The 17,851-nt window shown below is 36.1% G+C and overlaps 4 protein-coding genes across 5 annotated transcripts in view; 1 reads left to right on the forward strand and 3 right to left on the reverse strand.

The window, feature by feature from the left end:
- Nucleotides 1-8,931, reverse strand: LOC111419224 (uncharacterized). Its single transcript, XM_071200841.1, has 3 exons — nucleotides 8,653-8,931; nucleotides 3,758-8,570; nucleotides 1-2,549 (listed from the first exon to the last, which is right to left on the reverse strand). Exons 1-2 carry the CDS (start codon nucleotides 8,858-8,860, stop codon nucleotides 8,155-8,157), a joined length of 624 nt encoding a protein of 207 aa, XP_071056942.1. The 5' UTR covers nucleotides 8,861-8,931; the 3' UTR covers nucleotides 1-2,549; nucleotides 3,758-8,154.
- On the forward strand, nucleotides 3,884-16,407 carry LOC111419225 (transport and golgi organization 2). Its single transcript, XM_023052009.2, has 3 exons — nucleotides 3,884-4,016; nucleotides 4,071-4,548; nucleotides 16,145-16,407. The coding sequence occupies exons 1-3, from the start codon at nucleotides 3,884-3,886 to the stop codon at nucleotides 16,365-16,367; spliced, it is 834 nt and encodes a 277-aa protein (XP_022907777.2). The 3' UTR covers nucleotides 16,368-16,407.
- On the reverse strand, nucleotides 13,945-14,951 carry LOC111414377 (KRAB-A domain-containing protein 2-like). Its single transcript, XM_071200840.1, has 2 exons — nucleotides 14,497-14,951; nucleotides 13,945-14,435 (listed from the first exon to the last, which is right to left on the reverse strand). Exons 1-2 carry the CDS (start codon nucleotides 14,949-14,951, stop codon nucleotides 14,186-14,188), a joined length of 705 nt encoding a protein of 234 aa, XP_071056941.1. The 3' UTR covers nucleotides 13,945-14,185.
- Nucleotides 16,395-17,851, reverse strand: part of LOC111419223 (E3 ubiquitin ligase component cereblon) — a 26,890-nt gene continuing 25,433 nt past the window's right edge. For both annotated transcript variants that reach the window (XM_023052007.2, XM_023052006.2), the window contains exons 4-6: nucleotides 17,121-17,515; nucleotides 16,819-17,061; nucleotides 16,395-16,753 (exon numbers count right to left, since the gene is read on the reverse strand). In XM_023052007.2, the coding sequence (XP_022907775.1) occupies nucleotides 16,512-16,753; nucleotides 16,819-17,061; nucleotides 17,121-17,515 (880 nt within the window). In that variant the 3' untranslated portion in view covers nucleotides 16,395-16,511. The remainder of the gene's footprint in view (nucleotides 16,754-16,818; nucleotides 17,062-17,120; nucleotides 17,516-17,851) is intronic.

The raw sequence follows: 17,851 nt of genomic DNA on the forward strand, positions 1-17,851 counted from the left end.
TTAAGTTGAAAATACTTATTTATTTTCAAATTTACTAACGAAAAACCAAGAACTAAGAACTAAATTATTACAAAAGTTGTTTTCTTCTAGATTTCATCGCTGCAAATATACTTATTAAATTTTTTAAATCCATTTTCTTAGCCTCACTGCTTTCAATTGCTAATATAGAAAGATCATTCAGCCGCGATTGTCCTATACTATTTCAAATGATCTTTCTACAGAAGCAACTGTTACAGGGAGTGTGAAGAACAATATAAAAACAGAAAATACATCCGATATATCAGTTTCTAAGCAATTATATTTGGTCATTACTAAGTTAGCAAAATCTTTTACACTTTGCAATTCTTTTAACTTGTCTTTTAAAAGCGAATGAACATGAATAAAATGCAATGAAAATTGTTCACTTAAAAAAGTTGAATATTTCTTTTGTAATTTTTCATATTCTTTTAAAATATCTTTGTCTTTTAACGTTGATAATCTTTGTGGATCCAGAAATCCAAAATAATTTCTTAATTTTTCCATACTTTTAAATCTTTCATGTAGTTGATGTAAAATAGTATCTATGACAACATTAAATATTCCAACTCTAAACATATCTTCTCTTGAAGAAAAGTGATAATTTTTCGCCAATTCATCAAAATGGTGTTTCAGTTTAGGCTGTCGTTTCTTTTGAAACTCAAGGGGAACATTTCAAGTTCTTGCAATTTCTGCAGCCTCACCTTTTATTTCAGTAAATTTTGATCTACTTTCTGAAACTTTATTATAAGCTTGGTTCAAAACAGTTTTGGCTTCATCTAAATCTACATTTTTCTTTTGTAGAACTTTTGAAGCTAAATTAATTTCTGCTAGAATTTTATGCAAAAAGACGCACATAAAAATAAACTCCAATTTTTCCATTCTATCTTTTATGTTTTGAGCTTCATCACGAATTTCTTTTTTCTCTGTCAACATCTAGTGTATTAAAGATTTTATAATATCTAAATAACGTAGTTTCACAGCTAGTAGAGAAGTCAACCTTCCAGACCATCGAGTAGGATTTAATTTTTTTAAAGTTACATTTGATTCGCCTGTGAACTTTGAAAGCAAATCCCATCTATTAATAGAATTTCCAAAAAATGAATATATTTCTTGGAGTGTAACGAAAAATGCGGACACATCTTTATTTTTCTCTATTGCATCTTTTATGACAAGATTTAAATTATGGCTTGCACAATGAACGTACTCTGCATTTTGTTGAATGTTCTTTATTTTTTGTTGCAGACCATTGTATATATACCACTCATTACATTTGCTCCGTCGTATCCTTGACCAATACATTTTTCAATTGGTATCTTCATTTCGTCTAATATAGATAGAATTTTATTTTTCATTCCCTCAGCAGTAAGATCTGTTTGATCAAAAAATCCCAAAAAAGTTTCTTTAATTTGAAACCCTTGAGATTCTAAGCGATCATTTCTTAGAAGATGCACATGTCCAATCATTACACTTAATTGGTCCTTTTTCACTATATCTTGGGTAGTATCCAATAAAAACGAATAACATAAACTATTGTTAATTTCACTTATTAAATTTCCTCTAAGATTTTGCCCTGCACATAGAATTAGTTCGTTTTGAATTTTGGGACTTAAGTATCTAACTGATCCATTTGGCACGTCAATTACTTGTTTTAAAATATTGTCATATTTAGCCAATAATTCAACTTCTGCTATAAAATTGCCGTTATAATCATCTCCGATATTTTCTGAATGGCCACGAAATGAAGTACTATTTCTTGCCAACTTTAAAGTAATATCAAACAAACGCTTTAGAACCTTTCTCCAAAAGATCTCATTTTGACGAATAAGCTCCTCTGAGCATTTGTCTATTGTCTTATTTTCTTGCCAAATTTTATGCACTGCCAACGCTTCAATATGATGCTTTGTAAGAGAATGAGTGTTCAACTTATTGGAAAAACTTTGCCAATCACGCATACCAGTACACCATTGATTTTTTGGCCAGAGAATAACCAACATGGTTTACAGTAAGCTGCATCAAGAATTTTCGAATAGTGTAACCAAGATCGAGGAACTGGACCATATTTAGTAATGCATGTGAAAAATTTTGCAGAAAAGCAACGATTATTCTGCATCGGATCTCTGGGAAATGGTCCTTGTGCTTTGTTTATTGTATCGTCTAGACCCACTAAAAACCGTCTAAGTTTATCTGTTAAATTGATGTTATTTTGTACATAATAACCCAAATCCGGATCTCTAAATTCTGAGTTTTCTTCGTCGTTGTTTTCCTCATTTTTATTTAGGAAGTGCAGCACTTGTGATTTTTGATGTTGTGTTGTATTTATTAAACCAGCAGTACTAAAACCAGAAGCACTTATTTCTACTTCTGGAGTGGAAAGATTTTCCTGTGTCTCCGATTCCACACTTTCTACTCTTTTCAATTTTTGGAGGAATGTATCTATTTTTGGTAACTTTTTTCTTTTTTCATCCTTTTCTCTTTTTATCTTTCGCTTTTGTGCCCCACTGACAACTTTTTTCTCCATTGTATTTTATGGACTAAAACAAATACTAAATAAATAAATTTGCGACCCCGTAGTTACGCCACAGAAATTAGGTCAAAAATCAAGTGCGTCCCTTTTTTTGGAACTGAGAGTATTTAGATTAACATAAATTCAATTAACTTTTTATTCTGTGTATGCAACTTATGCTACAAATCGGATTTCTAATATTATTCAATTCATCCATAAATGATGTTTTTCTCGTTTGTCGTTAGAGGCAGCACGAGCTAGATCAACCTAACTCGACCGGTTGCATAACTATGTATATCTCATATATATACTATCTCCTATATCGCTGACTAAGGCAGCAAAAGAGTGTAAACATTAGAGTGCAGATATATATATATCTGCGTCTGTCGTGCCCCCGTCTACACAAGGGACATGCGTGAACACGTGGTGAGTACGCTCTTATCTTATTGGACGGTGAATTAAAAATTAATAGCAGTTGATGACCTTGATGTTTATAAAACACCAAATAAATGTTTGACATAAACATAACCGAAAATCTAATACAATAATGGCTTCTTGTTTTATTTATAACATTTGAAATCGACAAAATTGTCATGGTTACATAAAATTTGGTTTGTTATTTGGGTTGCCTAAACAAAAGTAAAGAATATAATGTTTAATGAACAACCTACATAAAGTTGATATTTAAAGCAATATTCAACGTCAATTTCACACAAAAGTACATATATTCTAATTTATTTGATGCATCTACGATAATTTATAATTAAAGTCAACTATCTACAATAATTGCATTTCAAAGCTGCATAAAATACGCGCGAAACACTTCAAACTCTTAAAAATTTACGATTCGCGCATGCGCCTTCGCGATATGGGGGCACGACAAAGACAAAACATATATCATTCCGTCTGCTTTTGATGGAAACGCTCGCCACTCATTGCTTAGATAGGGAGTCAGCGATATAGGAGATAGTATATATATGGTATATCTATAAACAAGACTATGTATATCTATAATTCTATAAACAAGGGAAATACTTTAGTTTGAATCTAAATAACACCTCAAATTACCATTAAATTCTCTTTAAGATTTCTAGGGATCTAAAATGTTAGTTGCAAAATAAGTGAGGTTATGTTTATAAGGAATCTAACATTTATAACAAATTTATTTAAGAATAAAAAAATAATAATAAAATAGTATTACTCGGTAACAAATTACGTTTAAAAGCTAATACTTACCGTAACATTACTATTTTTTACTTAATGTAAAAAAAAATAAACATAACCTTATCAAATCGTAGTTTTGATAAGATTTATTATCCCAAATTAGCTAGTCATTTCATTACGTATCTCAATGAAACGAAAATGTGTATCCTCTTCATTTATATTAACCCCAACCCGGAACCAGGACAATTCCGATTAATAATAGCTTCAAATCGGGATGAATTTTATAATAGACCATCACAAATCATTTCAAAAAACAACGATGTTATTGGAGGTACTACTAATAACTTAATTTTATAATTCACCGATTAAATCAAATTGATTTTAGGTCGAGATCTCTTCGAAGGAAGAAAAGGAGGAATGTGGCTTGGAATTTCATTAAAACCAACCGAACAAGCAAAGTTACGTTTTGGTGCTTTATTAAATGTAACCGGAGAAGATCGTAAGCATGGATTGAAAGGTCGAGGTTTTATCGTGGCTGATTACCTGGAAGGTGTGCAAAAAGCCGATGATTATATGCGCGAACTTTTGGCGTCCGAAGAACCGTACAACGCGTTTAATTTTGTTAGTGTCGAGCTTCAAGATGGCGAAAGCGTTTTAAGTCATTGTAGTAATGTTCCAAAAACGTTTTCCAAATTTACCGGGACAAATATTATGGGATTTGGAAATACCGTTCCTCCTAATTCCCCCACTAAAGTTATTAAGGGAAAGGAGAACTTTGAAGAGATTGTTAATACTTTTAATTTGACTAATAAAAAGGGGGAATTGTTGAAGGAATTGTTGGAATTTTTGAAATGGGATTATCCGTAAGTTTTTTATTTAATTAACATTAAAAACTTAAAATTTTTGACAAGTGTGAAATAATAATTTTGACACTTCTCAAGGTTTTGCAAAAAATTATACAGTGGCTTGTAATAAGTCTTATGACAATTCATAGAGCGTTTTAACCTCATGTCCTGAAATATTGAGCAGCTCTTTCGTCGTTGACGTCGTTTGCGGCCGAATTGATCATAATGGTAGCTGACTTGGTTCCAGTCCAAAACCTGCATCATCTTTTCATGTCGTATCTTGTCGAAAGCCTTCTTATAGTCAACAAGGCAAGCGAAAATGTCACAGCTCATATCTGTGAAATAACAGACCCTCCCCGACTCGATCTCAGTCTACGTTAGCCGCCTTAGCGTGGCCCGCTTTCTACCACGAGGAAGTGTAGCTCGAAACTCAATTTTCCAGTTTGAGACCTGAACAATTTTTCCAAATCTTAAAAAACCTCCAGATCTTAAAGAGCTTGTCCAGGCAAAACAGTATATAAATAATAATATGCTCACTATCGCCTCTATTGCTAAAAGCCCTAAGTCGGATACCCGATCCTGATTCATCGTCGACCTTAAAACATTTTTTATTCTCGCTAGACAACTAAATGACCGTTCTGCTTGGGCAACAGTCACAGGTATGGTACAGAATAATCTTAAAGAAACGCACACATTAGGGAACAATGTTTTCAACTTTAGAGAACGTATTTTATTTAATAGTTCTAGTGGCCCAAGTTGTACGATGGCAAAATTTGTCTTGTATATTGCTTTTAAATGCACCAATTCTTCTTGAAGTTGAGGACCTATATCATTTTCATACTTATTTCGAAGAATAATTGAGCAAAGGTCCAAAGAATACTGTTGATCTCTTGTACGGCCTTAAATCGAGTGGTTAACCCTACAATAATATCGTCCAGAAGTGGATAAAAAACCTTGAATTTAAATATTTCTTAAACTAAAACTAACACTAGCACTATCACAAGAACCAACACTAGACCTAGAATCTTTCGGGTTAAGCCGTGCGTTTTTTGAAAACATGTTTGACGATTCGGATGCCATGTTGCAACCTTCTTCAGAAACAAGTTCGAAGTGACGAATTCGTTTTAAAATTTGACAATAAATACATGAAAAGGTAATTAATAACTAATTAGTGTCTAATTGTCAACTAAGTTGTTTTGTCAAATCCGGGTGGAGAAGGCTTCGTTGAGTTCACCATCTTCCATGTGCGGCTGAGTTCCCAGCCATCTTCTCTATTCATGTTATTCCCATGTCGATGAATCTCTATCGCCTCTCTCGTCAATCTTTGGAAGTAATGTCCGCTTCTTGCTAGCACTTTGGTTTTTTCGAACTCTATGCTGTGTCCTCCTTTGTGGCAATGCTCTGCGACTGCAGATTGTTGGATCTTCCTTAGTCGGACGTCTCTTTCGTGTTCCTTGATGCGGCACTCGATGTTACGTCCAGTTTGGCCAACGTAATATTTCCCGCAACTGCAAGATAGCCGGTAGACTCCAGCTCCCTTTAATGGGGTTAGTTTGTCTTTGGCTATCGGAAGAGCGTTTTGTATTTTGCTAACCGTAGCGTATCGTACCACGATATCATTCTTCTTCAGATGCCTCGCAATTCGCTCCGTCACACCTGAAACATAAGGAAGGCAGATAAAACCGGTTGGAGTCGTACTTACCGAGTCATCCTTCTGTTTGTGTGGTTTGGTGGATCGTCGGATATCTCTCATCATAGCCGTTCTTCTGCAGCACATCTTCAAGGAATCTTTCTTCTTTTCTTAGGTTCTCTTTATCGCATATCCTCTCTGCTCGCTGGAATAAGGCTTGAATCACAGACCTCTTCTGTTGTGGGTGGTGGTGGGATGAAGCCTGCAGGTATCTATTCGTATGTGTCTTCTTTCGATATACTCCCAGTTCCATGCCCCCATCTGTCTTCCTAGTGACTAACACATCCAGGAATGGCAACTGTTTTGCATTTTCTGTTTCCATGGTAAATTTTATCATGAATTGAGGTGGTCTAGAAATTCCTGGAGTTGCTCTTTTCCATGTTGCCAGATCACAAAAGTGTCATCGACGTAACGGAGCCATAGCTTCGGTTTCCAAGGACTCTTCTTTAGCGCCTCGATTGACGAGAGAGGCGATAGATTCATCGACATGGGAATAACATGAATAGAGAAGATGGCTGGGAACTCAGCCGCACATGGAAGATGTTGGTGAACTCAACGAAGCCTTCTCCACCCGGATTTGACAAAACAACTTTGTTGACAATTAGACACTAATTAGTTATTAATTACCTTTTCATGTATTTATTGTCAAATTTTAACGAATTCGTCACTTCAAACTTGTTTCTGAAGAAGGTTGCAACATGGCACCCGAAACGTCAAACATTTTTTCAAAAAACGCACGGCTTAACCCGAAAGATTCTAGGTCTAGTGTTAGTTCTAGTTTTAGTTTAATTAATATCAGCCGTGAAAGCCTTCGTACTTATATTAAAAATTTCTGCTGGGGTAGACTTTCCAAAAGACTCTTTTGTGGCTGATTTTTCTTTCATGCCGACTAACACCAATTTAATCTGCATTCCAACAAAATCGCATCCCAGTTGTTTCTAAGCAAGTTTACATCAGCTAATAAACTAGATAGGTTTTTTTTCTTCTACGTCAATTCGTCAAGTCGTGTTCAGCTCCTGTAAAAGAACACTTCTAAAGTTTATTGCGGTCAAAATCTTTTCCCATGTAGATGCTAAAACTAAACATTCGAACGATTCCATGTAAGTATACAATCCGTTAAGATCTGATCGAATTTTTTTAATTAAATTCAAATGCTTATATGGCCTTTATTGCATCTTTTATCCCAGGAAGTCTTTCAGTAAACGGCTTAACGCTTTCTATCCTAGCAGACCAACGAGTTGTAGACAGGCAATGAAGGGATACCTCAATTTGATTTTTAAGAATTTCCCATTTTTGAGGACTGGCAGAGAAAATATTATAAAGTTTTTGAACAGCACCAAAAATGTTATAACTTGAGGACAACATTCAGCTGCATGTACCCCGCATAAAATTAGAGAATGGCACACACATGGAGAAGAAAAAATAGCAAGAGGGTTAACATGTTAACTAAAACTGCCGTTGTCGTATCCCTGACCCCGGAATCTGCGATAGGAATGGAACGTTTTTGCAAAACTCTAAGGACTAACTGGGCTATAGCATCTCCAGTCTTGTCATTACAATTTACAAATTCCAAAAATCTTTCATAAATTTTATAATCATTGGATTCGTTTTCTAATCCGACATATTGCAGAATGAAAGTTGTTTGTTCATCATGAGAATAATCTGGAGTGGCGTCAACAATTATAGAATAATATTTGTATTACGTGTTCAACACAGCAAGATATAAATTCATTTTGTATATCCGCCGATAAATAGTGCACTGTAATCTATAATTTTTTTCTTGCGATCGTTTTACTTTTTCCAAATGAACGGCAAGAAGCGGATCGTAGTGAGTTTTCTAATTGGCGCCATTCAACGTAATTTGCCTTACGAATGTTGCTGCTTTCATGGACAGGTATTCTGTCGTAGAGTTTTTTGTACCCTCTAGATGATTCTCAACCCACTGTTGCAACTACTGACACTGACTGCTGAGAAGGTTCACTGGATTCCTTGTGGAAGCAGAAAAGAGCTTGTTTTGCCACACTCCAAACTAACCAATCTCTGGTAACTATTTCACTATTCTGTAACTTTTTATTTAACATATATTTAGGAAAAGGGCGACCATCAGGATCAGGCGGAAAGTTAGCTGGAAGGGACTGACGTCCTCGACGCACTGCATCCTCTATTTTTAGAGGAGAGAGATTTCTGTTTTGTTGCAGAAGACCTACGTCGTACCCAAGTACCGATTTGTAAGTAATATGATCGGGATCAATTCGATCATCATTACCAGAATTAGAATCGTTACGGCCGTCATTACCACCACCAGAAATAGAATCCTTAGCACTACCAAAGTTAGAAGCGGAACCGGAACCTAAAAAAAAGTGATTTTTAGTATGAAAAAATACATATACTTCCGGCTTCACAAATCGTTACTAACTACACTTTCATCTCACCTATAACTGATGTTGATTGAACTAGATCTTCAATAAGTTGTTCTTGTTCATGTTCTTCATTATTAGATATTGAAAGTGGATCTATAGAGGGCTGTCGGAAAACTGCAAATCCCATACTCTCAAGTGTCCTTCGCCCGCTTTCGCAGGCACTTTCACGTATTTCTTTTTCGATCCTCTTTTGAGCGTCCGATTTATGCTGATAAGTCATTTTAAAAATGGCTTAAATATCCCATGCCGACTATTACACAATTTTAAGCTTGAGCAAACTGCCCCGTCACTTGTAGCACAATAGATTATTGATTGATACCAAACAACAAAACAACATATACTTTGCAAAAATGTATATTTTGGAATTCGCTAACGTTCTTTTTAAATAAGTTGCCATTTAAAAAGTTTCAAGGCTCACGTCAGACTGAAATCGTCGTAGTATAATAAAGTGACTTCATTGAAGTCACAAAAACAAAGTAATAAAACAAAAAAGCGACTTCTCAATTGCAATATGGCATATTGCATAAGCATAATGAGCATAACCGACTTCTTTTCCTGTTTGCAAATTTAAAATCGTATGCGCTAGAGCCAACATAAACTACCAACTTACACTAATATGGTATTAATAATTGTAGGCAACCATATAAACCATGAATGTACCCGCGCCAGGGTCCCCAGACCTTACGGGCCCCGGGTATTTGTCCCTCAGATGCCAGCTTTAGGTTTATGTTCCAGAAGGCATTAAACAAACAATTAAGACGTGGAAAGATGCAATTGATGCGTTTACCGCCATATCGGGTATATTGTGAACTATTTTCGAAAGAACAATCGGAAAATGAACAAACTGAACATTTTATATGTAATGCTCGTGCATTACTCGCGCAAGTGACGTATACAATCTCGGAAGAAATGCAAATCGATATGATTTACGGATTGTTGCATAGGAAAATTCGAAAACGTGTTAGCCGCGAATCGGTAAAAAGTTTCACTGACTTAATCGAGTATTCGCGTAGTGCAGAACAATCTTTAGCGTGCAAAGATGATTTGAAAGATAAAATGAACGGAAAACAAAAAGACAATAGTGCGCGTAAGAAAGTAAAGTGTGCGTATTGCAAAACCTACGGACATTTGATTGCCGACTGCGAGAGCCTTAAACGGAAAAAACAGACCTATGAGCCCCAGCACAACGAATGCTGCTTCAAACTCCTCCAAACCAACGATTTCTTGTTATGGTTGTGGTGCCGAAGGGGTAATTCGTTCGAAATGTGGAAAATGTAATCCAAAGATAACAAACAACGACACGGTTGCTTCCGTAGAAACAGTAGAGTTTTATTCGCTTGATGAGGTATGTCGTAAGTCAAGGCCAACCGTTAAGGTAGGAATATTGGGTATGAATGGTCAGGCATGCTTGGACACTGGTGCAGTAAGAAGCATTATTGGTAAAACACTTTACGAAAAGATTAAAGACAAAGTAGCTTTTACGAAAGAAAACATTGTTGTAAAGTTGGCAGATGGTAGTATGAATGGAGATGACGTATACAGTTGTATTTTGGATGTAACCCTAAACGATAAAATCATAACGAACAAGTTTATAGCGTTAACGACATGTCACGACAATTGTACGTTGCTAGGAATGGATTTTATTCGCCAAGCTCAACTTGTATTAGATTTATGTAAGGACCAATGGTATTTCAGCGAGCATCCGGAAGAGAGATACAGTTTTGTAAATGGGAATCATCAACCTGCCACATCACCTATCATAAATTCTATAGAACTCAGACCAGATGAGGCTAAGGATTTAACACGAGGTCAACGTGAGGATTTGAGGAATCTTCTTGCAAATACCCCGGTGTTCAAACGAGGGGAAGGCTTTACCCCTTATGCCGAACATTGCATTGTCATTGAGAAGAACCAAATTCCTATCTCCGTCCCTCCATATGGAATGCCTGCTCCAAAAAAAGAATTGTTGAAGAGAGAACTGGACAAACTTCTAGATGAAGGTATCATCGAAGAATGTGAGAGTCCTTGGACTGCTCCTGTGGTTCTAGTCCCAAAGAAAGACGGAAATGTACGATTATGCGTAGATTACCGACGCTTAAACGCAATAACAATCAGTGACAAGTATCCTATGCCCAGGATTGAAGACTTATTACATCAAGCGAAGAACACAAAATACATGACAACATTGGACATGCGTGCGGGATATCACCAGGTGAAGGTACGTGAGTGCGATGGAGACAAAACAGCTTTTACAACCCCGTTCGGTATTTTCCGGTACATCGGTATGAGTTTTGGACTTAAAAACGCGCCCGCGACTTTTCAGAGACTGATCGATAGTTTTCGCGCAGGTTTACCGCATGTGACAATGTTAGCTTATTTGGACAATTTAATAATTCTTTCAGAAACATTCGAACAACATATGTCAGATTTATGCGATGTATTTAAAAGACTTGAAATGTACAATTTGAAACTCAATCGGGAGAAGAGTGTTTTCGCGTGTGCTACTGTCAAATATTTGGGTCATTTGATTACTTCGAATGGTATTTCTGTCAATCCTGAAAAGGTTAATGCCATCACTCAGATGCCTGAGCCAAGAAATTTGAAGCACCTAGTTTCTTTCGTACAGACTTGTGCATGGTATCGAAGGTTTATACCTGAATTTGCAAACGTCGCAAAACCTTTAACGAATTTGATGAAAAAGAACGCTTCTTGGACGTGGAATGATTCTCAGAGGAAAGCTTTTGAAACACTGAAGAGTTTGCTCACCTCAGCACCGGTACTACGTCAAGCGGATGAAAGCAAATCATTCACATTAAATACAGATGCAAGTGATTATGCGATTGGAGCCGTGTTACTTCATGGAGAAGGCAATGATGAACGACCAGTTGAATATGCCAGTCGATTGTTGACAGCTGCCGAAAGAAACTACACCACAACAGAACGAGAAGCTTTAGCTGTAGTCTGGGCAGTAAATCGTTTTCGAGGGTACATCGAATGTTCGGAAATACATGTGAAGACTGATCATCAATCTCTTCGATGGCTTATGGGATTGAAATCGCCAAGTGGACGCCTAGCCAGGTGGGCCCTTCAATTACAATCATTCAATCTTAAAATATCCTATATTCCCGGAAAGGCGAATCCGATTGCTGATACTCTTTCGAGACCTATCTGTACAGATGAAAATTCCACCACATGTAGTGTATGTACAATAACTGTTGATCTAAAAGGGTATAGTTTAGAAAAATTACGGTCTGATCTATAAGCAGATCCAGAGTTGGATAAGATTGTCAAGTCCTTTGAGACTGTTCCTACGAATGAAGATTACGTTCACTGGGCTGGAAAAGGTTATTTAATGAACAATGCACAATACGTAGTGCCATCACAATGCAGAGTCGAAATCATGAGGGAATACCATGATGATGCGACCGCAGGACACTATGGATCCGAGAAAACCATTGAACGAGTAGCGAAAAGGTACTATTGGCCTGGAATGAGACGATACATCCAGAACTATATAAAGGCATGTGTTCCCTGCCAAAAGTACAAACCAACCAATTTAAAACCCGCATGGTTACTGCAAACCCCTACTTACAACCGAAGATTTGAAGTATTGTCTATTGACCTATTTGGACCATTACCCGAAACAGCGAAAGAAAATCGATGGATTTTTATTATCGAGGATACTTCTACAAAATGGATTGAACTTTTCCCAATGAAAGAAGCAACAGCCGTCTCGTGTGCTCGACTTTTGGTGGAAGAAGTATTTCTAAGATATGGCTAACCAAGACGAGTTCTTAGTGATAATGGTGTGCAATTTGTTTCCGAGGTAATGCAGCAAACAATGTATATACTACATGTCAAGCAGACTTTGAATCCTGTATATCATCCTGAAGCAAACCCAGTAGAAAGAAAAAACCGTGATTTAAAACCACAATTGGCTATCTTAGTGGGAAATGATCACACAACATGGGATGAGAGACTCCCACAGATTCGATTTGCGATGAATACAGCAACATGTTGCACAACAAAATATTCTGCAGCCTATTTGACGTTTGGACGAGAATTGCGGACTTTGGATGATCTCAGACATGATGCTAGAGAGGTATTGGAGACCGATAATTTCATTCCGCAGATGACTCCATATTTGAAACGATTCGTATCCAGACTGGTAGATGTTGCGGAAAATGTACAAAAGGAACAGGAACGTCGAAAATAATACGCAGATATACACAGACGTCCTGCTCCAGACTATCAACCTGGACAATTGGTTTTGATACGGTCTCATGAATTGAGTAAAGGGTCGAAAGGGTTCACTAGCAAATTAACGCCGAAACGAGATGGACCATACGCAATAAGAAAAGTGATTTCCGCAACAACTTATGAAATAGAAGAACCTAAAACAAACAGAATAATTGGAAAATTTCATGCATCGGAATTGACTCCTTTCGTTGGAGCACCTGTGCCACCAACTTTACCGAGGAGGAAGAGAGGCCGTCCACCTAAGGTGCTGAACCATAATGGAGGACCAAATCATGGTTCGGAGGGGGAGAGTGTAGCGTGATACTAGATGGCGTTAGGTGTATAAACAATTAGAAGAAAAACCAGTTCGTAACTGGTGCGAGTAAGAACAAGTCGCTACATGACCTCGGTGTGGTGCGCGTCTTTCGTAGTGGTTCCATTAAAAAGAAAACCGAATTATTATATTTTTCTTAAGTATTGTCTGTAACCGAATAATACGAAATATCTAACGTTGAACCTAAATTAATATAAGATTAAAAAGAAACTGTGACGTGAGTTTTTGGTTAGCCCCTCAACGACCGTTACAAGATTATTATTATTAAGTACGTTTTTAAATGGTTTTTTGCAAACGTATTACCGTAGTTACCGGGATTTAAAATTTAGAAATTCTCGTTCTCGAGAATATTCTTCTCTTTTATCTCTAGTCTTCAAACGCAGGGCTAAACAGGCTTTTATTTACATGTTTTGTATATGTTGGAGGCAGATGACGAATTCGGCCCGTGGCCGATTTATTTAGACATATCGGCATATGTCTAAAGCTGTTAGGTCACATGACGAAAAAATGATACAATCGGGATCTGACCATATCAGTTTGAACACGTCCCGATATGTACATTTGCACAATGCGCCGATCCGATCGGAACTACACATAACCTCTTTTGGGATGTTTATGAGGGACATCACTTACGTGCAGTGTGTTTATTAGTACGTTTTACTGTTTTTAGCAGTTAAACATATCCCGAAATGTTAATTGTTGCTTTGGTCATATGAGAAACAAATGCAATGTAGGAACTAACATAATATTTATTTTATTACTTATTGCGACATGAAGTACTTGAATGACATTTACTGTTACATTTCAAGTTCTTTAATAAGCATTTGCACTTTTTATTACTGCACTGTTTACGACAGTTGCATCTTACAAACCCCTGGGAAGAATTTGATTCTTTTGTCGCCACCGTTCGGAAAACCTTATTACCGTTTAAATATATAAAATATTAGTTAAGTACATACCTGGAACTCATTTTCAGTTTTTCCAAGACGATGTACCAAGTTGGTATAAATCATCTTTCTCGGACAATACAACAGCCAAAATGTTACGAGGAGCTAAGCGTCCTCTGTCGACATCAGGAATCTTAACTAAAACGTTCTGCCCAATTTCAATTTTTGGGAATTTGGAACAACTTTGCTGTAACATTTCTGTTGCTTGCTTTTTTAAACATGCAATACTATGAGATCGATGTTGATTTATTGATTTTAATCGGATTTCGTTGTTCCTAAAATGAAATATATAATAATAATAAGCAATGTAAATTCTCTGCGTTTTTTTTAGGTTACCTCAACAATTCTTCCTCAACATCATCATTTTTATAATAATTTATGGGAAAGCTTTCTTGTACATCTTTTTCATTTCCTCCATCACTGTTTTGAAATTCTGAATCTGATTTTTCAGATACTACCTGTTCTATGTTTCTACCAACACTGCTTTCTAATCTATAAATGTCGACCTCATCGTGCAACTTCTCTACAATTTCAAGAGGAAGATTTGAATCTTTTAAGCCATTAACAAGTGGGATGCCAAACATAGCCTCGTATAGAGTACGTTGGATGGCTCGGTGAAATGATCTATTCTTTTTTAATTGCACAAATCGTAGACCTTCTGCCCACTTAGTTGTCTCATTTTCCTGCATCCAAGTAATTAAAATGTCTCTTACATCTTGGTTCGCTCTCTCGATGGACCCTTGGCTTTGAGAATGACGTGGTTTACCATGAATTATTTTCGCTTGAAACATATTTGCATATTACTTGATTCACAAATTCTCTGCCATTGTCACTATGAAGCAAGCAAGGTGCCCCGACTATGCAAAAAAAAAATCCATCAAGTTATATGCTACTTCTTCTGCCTTTTTAGTTTTTAGAGGTTTTAAAAACACAAATTTTGTGAGGTGGTCTTGGTAATTCATGATAAACTTATAAGGGCCATCCGGTTCTGTTTGCATATCAATAAGATCAATTTGTCCCCTTTTATTAAATCCTGTAGAAATTATTGGTTTTACTACTAATCCTTTCTGCTTCGATTTTTTCTTTAATTGACACATAGCACATAATTTCAAATACTCTTCAATGACACTTCTGGGAATATTACAATATTTCTTAGGAATTTCTTTTTCCATTCCTAATCTTCTTTTATGGCCAGTATCTTTATGAACTTTTTCTTAAATGCCGTGTACCCCCGTAACATCGCAATAATACCTAATAGAAACCACATCATCATTCTTTCGTTTTGCAATAATTTTCTCTTTATCGCCAATTCTTAGAATTTCAAATCTATTCAAACGACTATAATCTTGGCAACTTAGTTTTCCTTCGTCTCTTTCTTTAACATGCTGTTCTTTACTTGATTTAAAATACTTAAATAATGCTCAACAGTTAGTACGGTGGTAAAAATATTAGCGCCACTATTTTCAATTAATTTAAAAAGCTTAGTTTCAAAAATTTGTTTTTCAACTAAACATATTTAAACTCAACCACTTTATATTTAAAACGTTATAACTTCGGTAACTGCTAAAAACAGTAAAACGTACTAATAAACACACTGCACGTAAGTGATATCCCTCATAAACATCCTAAAAGAGGTTGTGTAGTTCCGATCGGATCGGCGCATTGTGCAAATGTACATATCGGGACGTGTTCAAACTGATATGGTCAGATCCCGATTGTATCATTATTTCGTCATGTGACCTAACAGCTTTAGACATATGCCGATATGTCTAAATAAATCGGGCACGGGCCGAATTCGTCATCTGCCTCCAACATATACACATTTCCCAAATATTAAATATTTATTAGAATTGTTATTATTGCCTGTCAACAATCATTTGAAACAACTAACCAAAATATGGCGATAACGCGAAATTAGAAATTTATTTATTTTAGTCTATACAGGTATTGAACGTTTGTAATTTTTAATTTATATCTTTTTTAGACACTTACCATGTCCGGAATTAGAAAAACGACAACCAATTTTTTACAAATACCTCGCATGCGTTTATGTAAAAGCGATCGAAGTTAATTATGGGACAAGAACCCACAGCATAATTTTGGTGGATAATGAATGGAACACGGAATTTTTTGAGGCAACAATGCAAGATCCCATCAACATTGAAAACCCCACGTGGGTGACAAACACAATAAACGCAAAACTTTGATGTAACAATTAATAATTAAATAGCCTCTTTTAACCCTAAACATTAAATCATATTTTATTCAACAACAAGAAAAATTCCAACTTTGTTCGAAAAAAAATCGTGTAACCGATAAACATCTAAATCTAGAAGTCTAATAGAACTTTATTACTCTATCAGAGAAGCTTTAGGAACGATTTTAATATCAAGACAACTATGGGCGAGCCCAAAAAACCGCTGCGGGTGATGGTTTTTCGAGGTAAATTGCCAGCCTAAGTGGCTGCGACAAGCTGCGCATTGCATAATCGTCCAAGCGTACCCCGGAAACCAACTGAATTGTTTCGATGATTCCCCGACCAAAGTAAAATTGGTCGCTTCCATTACGGTTACAGTTTCGTAAACATTTCCACCTTCAAAAATAAGTTCGCATAAAATAATTCTTAAAATATTGTAATTGTATTGTGTTAAAACCTACCTGGATTACAATAATTACTTTGAATACCATCCTTGGACATCGCAAAGATATCCCGTTGAAAAGCAATTCCAATCCTACATTTTCCGCAGGATAAGATCCGCGCCATTTTCATTAATTTCAACTCCAATTTTAATCGATCCAAAACCGAGGCGCATTTTAAAATTTGTAAACGCTCGTTATGAGTTAATTGGTAATTTTGAACGAACCAATACGATAAGATGTTTGGGTCTTCTGGCAAATGCTCTAAAATAAATCATTTTTTAAATAATAAAGGTTTAAATTAGGCAATTTTTTTAAGTAACCTTTCGAGTAATACTTTTTTAGCCCCTCCGTTAACGCATTAACATAAAAACTTAATTCGTTCCAATCGTAAACCCACGATGCAAAAGGAAATTGGCTCAAATGATATCTCCGGAAGCGATAATTTTTCATCAAAGATTTGTAGTCTTTGCTAAAAACCGTTCGGCGCGATTTTAATGTTTGTAACTGCGTCGAATTGATCGGGGAGTGAATGTACGGTTCCGGGAGGACTTTTACGGTTAATTTACGTAACCTTGATCTAAATGGGATTTCGGTCCCTGCTACAATTTGGCACCTTTGTCGTCCTTTCGCTTTTAAATTAATCGAGCCGCGTTTTACGCTCGTTTCAAAGACTTCCATAATTACGCCGTAATCGGAGAGTTTCGTTGATGTTTCACTAAAAAAGAATTCATTTAATTTAATTTTTGTAGGATAAACACGCCTAAGGTCGACAAAAGAAATACATATTCAAAATCATAAACAGCTTTAAGAAAAATAAATCTAGTTTTTCAGAAATATACGCTTTTTCAGAAAAATGTCAAAACAAAAAAGTGTTCCACAGATATTCAGAAACATCTTTAACAGATGAAGGGTCCAGGGGAAAAACGTGATAAGTCAAAAATGCGTAATTTCATAAGAGAACTATTTTAAAGTTACCAGACTTTTTCTAGGCCGATGGGAAGTAATTCTTCGATTTTGCTATGGTAATTAATATTCGAATTTATTTTTTATT

Source organism: Onthophagus taurus, unplaced genomic scaffold (assembly GCF_036711975.1).
Source record: "Onthophagus taurus isolate NC unplaced genomic scaffold, IU_Otau_3.0 ScKx7SY_15, whole genome shotgun sequence".
NCBI classification, from domain to species: Eukaryota; Metazoa; Arthropoda; class Insecta; order Coleoptera; family Scarabaeidae; genus Onthophagus; species Onthophagus taurus.